Here is a 12,998-nt window from a genome sequence, read left to right as displayed (position 1 = left end):
AGAGTAATAGATAAGAAAAAGTGTTGTCAGATAGTTCATTTGTCTATTTAAATGCTATTGGCTTTATGCCAATATTGCTTAGATTGTGTATAGGATATTTTCAGATAATTTATAAATGTTATTTGTTGGTATATTTTCAGAATATAATGAATAATGATAAATCATCCCTTTTCAGTATAACATATACAAAGGATAATTCAAAAACAAGGTAAAGATGGCTTAAGGACACTTCATCAACTATTATGTTGTTTGCATTTTAAGTAACATATGCAAATTATCTTATGCAAAGTAATAGTAAAATGGAAGGTAGTATATTTATGCCTTCCTTTAAGAGAAAACTGCTCTCTGATATTAGAATTCCTTTTGAGTAGGTAATGATAAAAGAGATAGATATATTTTAAAATATGTCAAAAATAATGAGTCATGACAGAACAAAAAAAAATGCAAACCTATAATTCTACTTGAGAAGCTGGAAACTCCCTTTGACAAAGCATTTTTTTTTCTCTTAAATTACTACAGAGGCCACAAACAGAAGCTTCTGAAAAAAGCATAAATATATTTTTACTGATTAAGCCATGTATTATAAATCTCTCACATATTTAGAAAGTTTATTTGGAAGAAAGGAAGCTATTGTGCTTCCTTATAGTATTCCAGTAGTGTTTGCCAGTACATGCAAGATAAGCCATATGAAATACACATATCATTCTGCTTCAAAAGGACAGAGACAGAAATTGATCTCTTTGCAAGCTACAGGTAGGCATTAATATATTGTATCGGGTTGTGGTAAATGTAAACCTAAAGGTAAAAATAGGGGTGTAATGTGTACTTTATATAAACCTTAAATATGTTTTTATTATATGAAATACAATTTAAAATCTGCATGGAGAAAACAAGGTTTTCTTTTTAATAAAACAAAGTTCTTCAGTTATTAAAAATCCCTTTTCATAATTGAGCTGCTCCAGTGTAGTTAAAAACACTATTTAAGAGAAGAAAGGTTAGAGAAATGAAATAAAATGTTTATCTGAAGATTTTCAATAAGTAAGCAAACACTGCTAAACTGAGGATCACTTTCTAGCTAAACTTTCCCCCCTCCCATATTGCTACATATGATTTAAAATGACTGCATCTATTTCTTTGAGAAAACAAACATAACTCATGTCATAAGATACACTTACCTAATCAGTCTGGAGGTTAATGGTGGTGGTGGGAGTCATAGACCAATATGAACTAAAAGATCAGGTATGTTTTAGGAAAGCAGTTCCTCTTTAATTATCCAAAGAATACATTTTCAGGCATGAATTAAAGGTAATCCATTCTCTCTACCTCCCATTTCAAAACACAGTCAAGAAGCAGTCTCCCGCCCTTCCAGAGAGAAACACAGCAGATACACATAAGAAATATGCTTTGGACTTGTCTTCGGAATTCAAAGCAAGAAGCAATGCTGGTCCTGTAGAAATCCAGACCCCAGTAGCAGAATCATGTTGAACTTATTTTTAGCATTTTCTCAGATCCTTCTATGAAATTTACCGGCTGATTACGCCTCCTCCACACATGAGTTCACTTACACAGTGTTTGGTACGGCAGTAGAGGTGATTTGGCTAGGCTCTGAGGATCACAAACAGCAATAGCATACTGTAGCTTAAAGCCCACTCCGTGGCAGTACCATCAGCATCATCCACAATATGTTGCTTGAATCCCCTCTTACACACCAGAAAATACTAACTGTGGACGTAAGGAAAGGAGCAACTTTAGCTGGGTTTCTGCATCACTGAGAGCAGTTTGCAGACTGCTGATTTGGAGCTCATTCGCCGGCAGCCGGGAATTCCTCAGCACCACGGACAGCGCCAACAACTGGCTTCTGAGCCCAGCTCGGTCGAAATCCGGAGCTGCTTCTTTAGAGGAGGCTAGAGTGTTCTCTAAAGCAGTCGCACTTTATACAGCTGATGCATGCATTAGGAGTGGGAAAGACATTTTACATGCGAGATACTTATTGGCATTGAAATTAAAATAAAAAATACAAAACATTGTAATTATACCTAATGCATTCTTAGATGGGCTGCAGAGATGAAAGTTCTGGAAGAGCATTGCATCTAGATTTAAGCCATCTGCAGTCTTGATTATTATTAATAGATAAAACATAATCATTGTCAAAGAATCTCTGAAACTGTATGCTCCCAGCTTCTATTCGACCTTTTGGTTGCAGAAAGACTTTCTCCATGCTACACGATTAAAGTTCAGGTCTTCCTGCAGCTTAGATTTGATTAAAAAAAAAAAAAAAAAGTAGCCCTGTTCTGCAGTTTGTTCTCTAACATTCAAAATCAAACTCCTGTAATTCATCTAGTCTGTCATTAGGCGTCATTGTAAAGCTGTTTCTTTCAAAGCCCTAGCAAAGATGTTCTGTCTCTAAATTCTTATCAAAATGAAAAAGAAAAAAAGACCCAGACACAAATAAATGAGCAAGAAGTTGGTTGTGTTTTTTTTTTTATTGGTAACAGTTTGAGCACTAAAATACATGTCTAAAGCATGTTTTAAAGCAAATTGTAAATGTTACCTGCTGGCATATTTAACCAGATAGTTCCTGGTTTGGGACTGACTACATAAGGTATTTTCAAACCTTAAAGGGGATGCCGTCCATAGTTGGATACGCTGACCTCAAGACCACGTTCGAACAGTGCCATCAGAGCCTCCGGAAAACAAATACTCTCCATCATGAGAAAACACGACTGTGTGAGCCTCACTCTCGTGACCCATCAATTTGTGAATCTGCCCTGATTTAAGATCTAGCAAATGGATAACCCCACTGCCACTCGCCTGAGCTAAAACTCGACCTGAGAGAGAGAGAAAGAGAAAGAGAGAGAGGGAGAGAGAATATCAAAGTTTAATTTCAAGCAGTCACAGTTTCTAAGCAATGAAATACACAATTTAGTTTCAATTGTAATTCTAGAGACTCACATGAGATGTCAGTCATTAAATATAAGCTAACTCTCATTTGTATAGGAAATAATTCCAGTCAAAATTAAGACATGTCAATCATTATAAAATTTTAAAATAAGGAAGTAAAGGCTAATACCCTACCACTTTATCAAATGACCTCCTAGTTTCCTTATTTTTGGAATTAATAAATAATTTTGAGAAGATGAGGGTGAAAACAACTAAGCAATGCAGGTTTCTTTTTCAACTGAGTTATTTGTAAAAAAATATCCAAAGCATAGGTTTAAAATCTATGTCCCTATATAATGGATAATTTACATGTTAAATTTTGCATTATACTTTAACTTGTTATAATTATGCTAAATCTTTACTTAGTTATAATAATATACATTTATGCTTTAAAATTTATGACATTTATGAACTTTTTTTGGAGTTGAAGTGAAAATAAATACCTCCAGTTCAAGAATGACTTGGGGTTTTTACTCTAATTTAAAATTCAAAATTCTGTTAAACTAAATTTATATTACATAAGAGCTAAATATAGTACAGAGTATTCTCATAATTTTTATACTGTATAATTTTTAGTGAATAATTTCCTTAAAGTGAAAAATATATCAGCAATCGAATTCTAATGCTTTTATTAAAGAGGTCTGATAACAAACTATCAGGGAATTTAGAGGTAAGTAAAAATAATGGAATATGTTTACATAAAGTCAGTATGTGGGGCAAAAGCACAATAATAGAACTACCTATGGGATTATCTAATCATACTTAGAAGGCATATTATCATTCCAGTAATAATACTTAAAATTGATTTGCCAATAATCTAGATACTAGATTTTGTACCTGATGTGAATAATTCCATATAATCCTTATAAGAGCTAATGATAAAATAATATTAATTTCATTATATGGGTGAACAACGAGAGGTTTAGAAAGGTGAAGGAGCTTGCTCAAGAGGAAGTATGCATGGTATGGAGGATGGAGGGAGGTATCATTAAATCACAATCACTTTGAATCCAGAGCCTGGATTTTTAGTCATTGTGTTTTCCACATACAGCATGGTATTGTTATCAATGATGCCCTCCTGACAGATTTTAAGTGGGTGATATATTATGAAAACAAAATTTGTTTCACAGTAAAAATTCTTTAATGATATTGTCATAAAAGTCACAGTGAAATATTTAATCACAAATTATACCCCAAAATATCATGAATATTTTGAAAACAGGGAAAAGTTATAAAAGTAAAGCTAAACATGATAAATATGGCCTATTTGCAAACCTTTGTCACTACTGGGTTTCTTCATCTAGAACAAAACCTGACACAGCAAAGATCCTTAGGATGGATTAGAGTGTCCAAAGAAGTAGATGTGAATATTTATTATAAACCTTCTTCTACTAAGTCTTTGCTGACAGAAGCATTACATATGGATTCCACTTCTAGACTCATTCTATAGGCAATTGCTGCTTGTGACTTTCCTAAGAGTCAAACAAATACCTTTTTTTGTAGTCTTCATACAACAGACAGGAAAGGGGTAAATATTATTTTCTACTTTTGAAATGAAACAGAGTCAAAGCTCATAAAGAAAGAGGAAGAGATTTAGCTTTAAACCATTATCTTTTGTTGAAGTCAAATCAGTAAAAATAATAATTGGAAAAGTTTATGAAGATTCTTGGTAATTTCTGAAAGTTCAATGAAATAAAGAATATAATATTAGAACCTAATGATAGGATTATAAAATTCAGCAGCACCATGCCTCAGGTGTTTCAAAAATTTGTCTTTGATAGAACAGATTTTAGTAAGTTTATGATGATGTTTTTCAGGTTTACTTGGATTCATTTACAGAAGATCGCAAGATTGTGATTATATGTATAACTTATTCCTAAAATGTGTATAAATTTATAATCATGTTCAACTTTATTTAAAGTATATGGGATTATTATATGGCATACAATGTCTGACCTAAAATTAGCTTTAATGGGAATTGAGATGCTAAACCCTTTCTAGGCTAGAAGATTTTCAGAATTACTTACTAGGATGGGTCAACTGCCACATTACTATCTAGTTGGTATGAGAGAGGTGGCACTCTCAAAAAAAAAAATTATAGTATGATTAGTGGTAGCATCTCTAGAGAGTGGAGTATTTACAGACATGTGTATAGGTATCTCTCTAAATATCCTGGTGATTGGCAATGAAAAATAAATCAGAATATAAATCATTTGTCATCCCAATGCAGAGTCTTAATGACAAATTTAGGAAGAGCATTTATCTACTACTTGGTCAATGGAATAAAAATATGTAGAGACAAAATTTTTAGCAGTACTGAGAGAATTTATAAAAACTTATGCTAATGCTTATGTTAAAGCTAATATGCCTCCTTAAAAATATGAAATAAGAAAAAAAATAAGTGATAAATTTTATATTTATACTTCAAATATTTTGTTAAAATATTATAACACAATTTAACCAAAACAATTGTCTTATGTAATTCCTGAATAGATTATTTAAAATGTCATTTAGCCTACCCAGAGCAATCTATACTTTCAACGCCATCCTAATCAAAACACCATCAGCATTTTTCAAAGTGCTGGAACAAACAATCCTAAAATTTGTATGGAACAAGAAAAGACCCTGAATCACCAAGGAAATGTTGAAAAAGTAAACAAAGTTGGGGGCATCACATTGCCGATTTCAAGCTTTATTACAAAGCTGTGATCACCAAGACAGCGTGGTACTGGCACAAAAACAGAGACATAGACCAGTGGAACACAATAGAGAACCCAGATATGGACCCTCAATTCTATGGTCAAATAACTTTGACAAAGCAGGAAAAAATATCCAATGGAAAAAGACAGTCTTTTCAATTAATAGTGCTGGGAAAATTGGACAGCTATATACAGAAGAATGAAACTTGACCATTCTCTTACACAAAGATAAACTCAAAATGAATGAAAGACCTCAATGTGAGACAGGAATTCATCAAAACCCTAGAGGAGAACATAGGCAGTAATATCTTCAACATCAGGTGCAGAAATTTCTTTCAAGACATGTCTCTAAGGACAAGGGAAACAAAAGTGAAAAGTTTTTGATCTTGATCAAAATCAAAAGCTTCTGCACAGCAAATGAAACAGTCAACAAAACAAAGAGGCAACCCACAGAATGAAGAAGATATTTGCATATGACATTACAGACAAAGGGCTGATATACAAGATTTATAAAGAACTTCTCAAACTCAACACCCAAAAAACAAAAAAGTTAAAAAATGGGCAGAATACATGAACAGACACTTCTCAAAAGTAGATATACAAATGGCTAACAGACACATGAAAAAATATTCATCATCATTAGCCATTGGGGAGATTCAAATCAAAACCACATTGAGATACCACCTTACACCAGTTAGAATGGCCAAAATCAACAAGACAGTAAACAACAAGTGTTGGAGAGGATGTGGAGAAAGGAGAACCCTCTTACACTGTTGGTGAGAATGCAGAGTTGTGCAGCCACTTTGGAAAACAGTGTGGAGCTTCCTCAAAAAAAATTAAAAATAGAGCTACCATATGACCTAGCAATTGCAGTACTGAGTATTTACCCCAAAGATACAGATGTAGTGAAAAGAAGGGCCATATGCACCCCAATGTTCAGAGCAGGAATGTTCACAATAGCCAAACTGTAGAAAGAGTCAAGATGCCCTTCAACAGATGAATGGATAAAGAAGATGGGGTTCATATATACAATGGAATATTACTCAGCTGTGAGAAAGGATGAATATCTAACTTTTGCATCAACATGGATGGAACTGGAGGAAATTATGCTGAGTGAATTAAGTTAAGTAGAGAAAGTCAATTATCATATGGTTTCATTTACTTGTGGAACATAAGGGATAGAATGAAGGACATTAGGAGAAGGAAGGGAAAAATGAAGCAGGGGGGAATCAGAGGGAAAGATGAACCAAGAGAGAATGGAGAATCTGAGAAACAAACTGAAGGTTTTAGAGGGGAGGGAGGTGGTGGGATTGGTTGGCCCAGTGATAGGTATTAAGTAAGGCAAGTGTTGCATGGAGCACTGGGTGTTATATGTAAACAATCAATCTTGGAACACTACATCAAAAACTAATGATGTACTATATGGTGACTAACATAACATGATAAAAAAAATTTTAAATGTCATTTAGCAATAATAATTATACCAAGTTATGAAATATATATTCCATTAACATCACACAGATTGAAAATATATGATTAAAAAACATATATAGTTAATAAACATTGATTTAAAAATAGAAATAACCAAGTTGATTCATAAATGTATTTTATAATAAAATAAAAATATTTGAATATTATGCAAAAATTGACTTGTTTCTCTTCTTTTGTTAACATTTAAATTATTAGGATGATGAAACTTTTCATCGAATGGGAATGAAATAAGCAGGCTGGGGAAAAGATTGAGATAATGTTTTTTAATTTAATTTTTTTCAGTGTTCCAAAATTCTTTGTGTATGCACCACACCCAGTGCTCCATGCAATATGTGCCCTCTACAATACCCATCACCAGGATCACCCTCCCCAGCTCCCCCCACAAAACCCTCAGTTTGTCTCTCAGGGTCCACAGTCTCTCATGGTTTGTCTCCCCCTCTGATATTCCCCAACTCACTTCTCCTCTCTATCTTGCAGTGTCCTCTCTGTATTCCTTATCCTCCACAAGTAAGTGAAACCATATGATATTTGACTCTCTCTCTGCTTGACTTATTTCACTCAGCATAATCTCCTCCAGTCCCTTCCATGTTGATAAAAAAGTTGGTTATTCATCCTTTCTGATGCAGGCATAATACTCCATTGTATATATGGGCCATATCCTCTTTATCCATTTGTCTGTTGAAGGGCATCTTAGTTCTTTCCACAGTTTTGTGACTGTGGCCATTGCTGCTATGAACATTGGGGTACAAGTGACCCTTCTTTTCAGTAATCAGTATCTTTGGGGTAAATATCCCATGATGCAATTGCGGGGTCATAGGGAAGCTCGATTTTTAATTTTTTAAGGAATCTCCACACTGTTTTCCAAAGTGGCTGCACCAACTTGCATTCCCACCAACAGTGTAAGATGGTTCCCCTTTCTCCACATTCTCTCCAACACTTGTTTACTCTCTTGTTGATTTTGGCAATTCCAACTGGTGTAAGATGGTATCTCAATGTGGTTTTGATTTGAATCTCCCTGATGACTAATGATGATGAACATTTTCTCATGTGTCTGTTAGCCATTTGTATTGAGATAATTTTCTTATTGCTATTCTTTCATATAAATAACTCAGTATATATCAACAGCAAGTGCCTATGACTATCTTTTCACATATCTCTGAAAAACATAATCAATTCTTATTTTTAGTTATCAAGATTTCAGAAAACTTTATTGATTAATCAGCAACTTTTTTGATGACCAATGGAGTTTGAATGAGAATTGCATGTGTTGCTCTCCATTTTACCCTGTTGGGCAAATTTGCCGATTTCTTTTGGCTTAAAAGACAAGCAGTAAATTTCATCTACCTAAAGTATTTCTCTGCTATTAAATGAGACAGCCAACCTCTGAAAATTAGTAGGTCTCTGAAATTTTAGTTCCAAATAAATGTATAACTTTAAGATGATATAGCTTCCTTATGCTTTGTTTTAAAAAGTGAATTTTTAAAAAATGTTTAACAATATCTTAAGCAAAGCTGTCTTGATTGAAATTGGTATAAAAGCTTGAATATTTTAATATACTTTTTAAAGCACATTAACAATAGAATTTCTTGAAGATGTTTATTAAAATAAAGTGGTAAAATTTTAGCTGGGTATATGTAATCACTTCAAATAACCAACAAATTAGGAAGTCTTAATCCCATGCTAGTAGAATATGCTAATGAGATATCAGCACTTTTTCAAAGTGAAGAGTTTTTAATTCATTAAAGATACACATTTGTCTGAAAATTCAATTTGATTTTAGGAATACACACCTGGAATAGCCAAGAGTTGTTTTAAACTTTTCAACATTTACTCACCTCCTAACCAAGACAAATTCTTTTCAAGATTTCAATAAACAGGGGCACCCGCATGGCTCAGTCTGTGAGTGTCTGCTTTGGCTCAGGTCATGATCTCAGGGTCCTGGAATTGATTCCTGCATCAAGCTCCCTGCTTAGTGGAGAACATGCTTCTCCATCTCCCTTATTCCCTCTCCCCTGCCTCATGCACTCTTCCTCTCTTTCTCAATAAATAAAATATTAAAAAAATATATATATATGATTTTATCTTTTTTAGTTTTTTAAGCTTTTAAAATTTATTATTTGACAGAGAGAGAAACAGTGAGATAGGAAACACAAGCAGGGGGAGTGTGAGAGGGAGAAGCGGGCATCCCGATGAGCAGGGAGCCAGATGCGGGACTTTATCCCAGGACCCTGGAATCATGACCTGAGCTGAAGGCAGACGCTTAAGGACTGAGCAACCCAGGTGCCACAAGATTTTATTTTTAAGTAATCTCTACACCCAACATGGGGCTCAAACTCACAACCTGAGATTGAGTCACATGCTCCACCAGCTGAGCCAGCCCGGTGCTTCAAGGTTACAATATTTTTGACACCAATTGTGAGGAGTTAAGGTGTGACATAAATAGGAATACCAAGACTCTTAGGATATTTTTTAAGTAGATAGTATATGAGTACATTTCCTTCAGATTTATCAGAATGACCTGAAATAGTAGCCAGCACTTATTGTGGATCTAGAGCTCCATATGTTACTTCATGTGTTCTGTACTTAACCCTCAGAGGTAGATATACTCTCTTTCAAGCCAATGTTGAACTCAGAAAAGGTAAACCTGGGATTTGGGTCAAAATATTTATTATTCAGGGCGCCTGGGTGGCTCAGTGGGTTAGGCCGCTGCCTTCGGCTCAGGTCATGATCCCAGGGTCCTGGGATCGAGCCCCACATCGGGCTGTCTGCACAGCAGGGAGCCTGCTTCCCTTCCTCTCTCTCTGCCTGCCTCTCTGCCTACTTGTGATCTCTCTGTCAAATAAATAAATAAAATCTTAAAAAAATATTTATTATTCAAAAAGTCTTGCTTCATTTACTCACTTGAGTATATCTTTCATAAATTAAAATTCAGATAAGTATGATACTTTGGGTCTTTTCTATGAATGTCACTGAATTTCATAGGGTAAATAGGCTCTTAAGCTTAATGCTTGTGTTAATCTCAGAAGTCTTTTCTTCAGTGTTCATTTTACTACTTTGTGGAACTCTGAAACTAAAACATCCATATTCTTGTGGGAGACATATGTATCTCCATTAATTCTTTTTAAAAAGACTTATTTATTTGACAGAGAGAGAGCTAGAGAGGGAACACAAGCAGAGGGAGTGGCAGAGGGACAAGCAAGCCTCCTGCTGAGCGGGGAGCCTGATGCAGGGCTTAATCCCAGGAACCTGGGATCATGACCTGAGCTGAAGGCAGACACTTAATGACTGAGCCATCCCGGTGCCCCTCTCCATTAATTTTTAAATGCATAACCTTCTAATGCATATATTGTACATATTAAAAATCACACTCAACTGATAAGGATTCATGTTAAATCCCTTCTCACATTTCTTTTTTTTTTCTTTCTTAAAATTTTATTTATTTAAAAAATTTCTTTTCATTGTTCCAGAATTCATTGTTTATGCACCACACCCAGTGCGCCATGCAATCTATACTTTTAATGCCATTCCGATCAAATTCCACCAGTATTTTTCAAAGAGCTGGAGCAAATAATCCTAAGATTTGTATGGAATCAGAAGAGACCCCGAATCACTAAGGAAATGTTGAAAAACAAAAATAAAACTGGGGGCATCACGTTACCTGATTTCAAGCTTTACTACAAAGCCATGATCACGAAGACAGCATGGTACTGGCATAAAAACAGACACATAGACCAGTGGAACAGAGTCGAGAGCCCAGATATGGACCCTCAACTCTATGGTCAATTAATCTTCGACAAAACAGGAAAAAATACACAGTGGAAAAAAGTATCTTCAATAAATGGTGCTGGGAAAACTGGACAGCTATTAGTAGAAGAATGAAACTCAACCATTCTATTACACTGTACACAAAGATAAACTCAAAACAGATAAAAGATCTCAACGTGAGACAGGAATCCATCAGAATCCTAGAGGAGAACATAGGCAGTAATCTCTTCGATATCAGCCACAGCAACTTCTTTCAAGATATGTCTCCAAAGGCAAAGGAAACAAAAGTGAAGATGAACTTTTGGGACTTCATCAAGATCAAAAGCTTCTGCACAGCAAAGGAAACAGTCAACAAAACAAAGAGGCAACCCACGGAATGGGAGAAGATATTTGCAAATGAAAGTACAGACAAAAGGTTGATATCCAGGATCTATAAAGAACTCAACACACACAAAACAAACAATCATATCAAAAAAATGGGCAGAAGATATGAACAGACACTTCTCCAATGAAGACATACAAATGGCTATCAGACACATGAAAAAAATGTTCATCATCACTAGCCATCAGGGAGATTCAAATTAAAACCACATTGAGATACCATCTTACACCAGTTAGAATGGCCAAAATTAGCAAGACAGGAAACAATATGTGTTGGAGAGGATGTGGAGAAAGGGGAACCCTCTAACACTCTTGGTTGGAATGCAAGTTGGTGCAGCCACTTTGGAGAACACTGTGGAGATTCCTCAAGAAATTAAAAATAGAGCTTCCCTATGACCCTGCAATTGCACTACTGGGTATTTACCCCAAAGATACAGATGTAGTGAAAAGAAGGGACATCTGCACCCCAATGTTTATAGCAGCAATGGCCATGGTTGCCAAACTGTGGAAAGAACAAAGATGCCCTTCAACGGACGAATGGATAAGGAAGATGTGGTCCATATACACTATGGAGTATTATGCCTCCATCAGAAAGGATGAATACCCAACTTTTGTAGCAACATGGACAGGACTGGAAGAGATTATGCTGAGTGAAATAAGTTAAGCAGAGAAAGTCAATTATCATATGGTTCTCTTCTCACATTTCTAGCAAAATTATCTCTTTAGTGTTTCTATTTCTATTTTAGATACAATATTATCTGTTTTCTAGACTTCAAAGTATAGTGACATACATTTATCACTTTTACTCCTTCTCTATCCTCAGCCCAAGTTCTATCCATTCTTTTTTTTACTATTTTCTATAGTTCACTTATTTAAAACTGTTATGTCCACAATATTATAGTCCTTGTTTTCATTTGGCAGGACTATTGAGATGGTACACCAAATGATCTTTTTATTATAATTTCTTTACTTTAAAACCTACATATTAACTCCTAGGGTATATCTTCAATTATGTCAATCCTATTTTAAAATACCATAAATTTGAATAAAACAACACCAAAAGCAGCAACAACAGCAACAACAAAGAGGCTTCTTACAACTCTGACATTCTCAGGTTTTGTTTTAGATCCAACCATCTCATTTATTAAAAAAAAAAAAAAAAAAAAGCTGAGATGAAAAGACTTGCCCAAGGTAAGAAATGTATCTATGCAGTTGAAGAACCTGATTGAAATCAGATCTCTGATTCCCATATCTGTGTTTTTCCTATTGCCTTCTGACACTGAATATTGTTCTAGTATCTAGTATGACTTTCAAGACCTCTCCACTCCCATACAAATTGGCATCTATTCAAGCAATTACACTTTTACAAGAATCCTATATTCTCCATCAAATGATATCTCATCATTTCTTGAGTATATTTTTCATTTTCCCATCTTTGCATTGTTGCTTCTGTTATTCCCTCTGGTGAAATATTTTTGTTAGCTATTTCCATGGTCCTCAACTATATCTTCATGTAAAATTCGATCTGTGTATTAAGTCCCGTTTCAAAATGATTTTCTTCATCTTGTTGGCATAAGGCATCCCTAGTGGAGATTTTCCTATTCTGAGCATGCATTGCATTTGATTGATACCATTCATGTCATAATAAGATACCATAAATTATAGTTAACTGTGTATTTGTCTTACCTTCTTAACTTTGTAATTACTGGTGAACAGGGGCAT

At 34.8% G+C, this 12,998-nt stretch overlaps 2 protein-coding genes across 3 annotated transcripts in view; both read right to left on the bottom strand.

The window, feature by feature from the left end:
* The window catches only part of VWC2L (von Willebrand factor C domain containing 2 like), a 160,648-nt gene extending 158,854 nt beyond the window's left edge, over nt 1-1,794 (bottom strand). For both annotated transcript variants that reach the window (XM_047721573.1, XM_047721574.1), the window contains exon 1: nt 1,176-1,794. The gene's annotated coding sequence lies outside the window, so the exon portion shown is untranslated. The remainder of the gene's footprint in view (nt 1-1,175) is intronic.
* A 665-nt stretch (nt 1,795-2,459) lies between these two features.
* SPAG16 (sperm associated antigen 16) overlaps nt 2,460-12,998 on the bottom strand; it is a 1,060,347-nt gene continuing 1,049,808 nt past the window's right edge. The window contains exon 16 of the mRNA XM_047721011.1: nt 2,460-2,828. Coding sequence (XP_047576967.1) covers nt 2,653-2,828 — 176 coding nt within the window. The 3' untranslated portion in view covers nt 2,460-2,652. The remainder of the gene's footprint in view (nt 2,829-12,998) is intronic.

This window comes from Lutra lutra, chromosome 3 (assembly GCF_902655055.1).
Source record: "Lutra lutra chromosome 3, mLutLut1.2, whole genome shotgun sequence".
In the NCBI taxonomy this organism is placed as follows: domain Eukaryota; kingdom Metazoa; phylum Chordata; class Mammalia; order Carnivora; family Mustelidae; genus Lutra; species Lutra lutra.
This window is presented reverse-complemented; position numbering and strand designations above follow the sequence as displayed.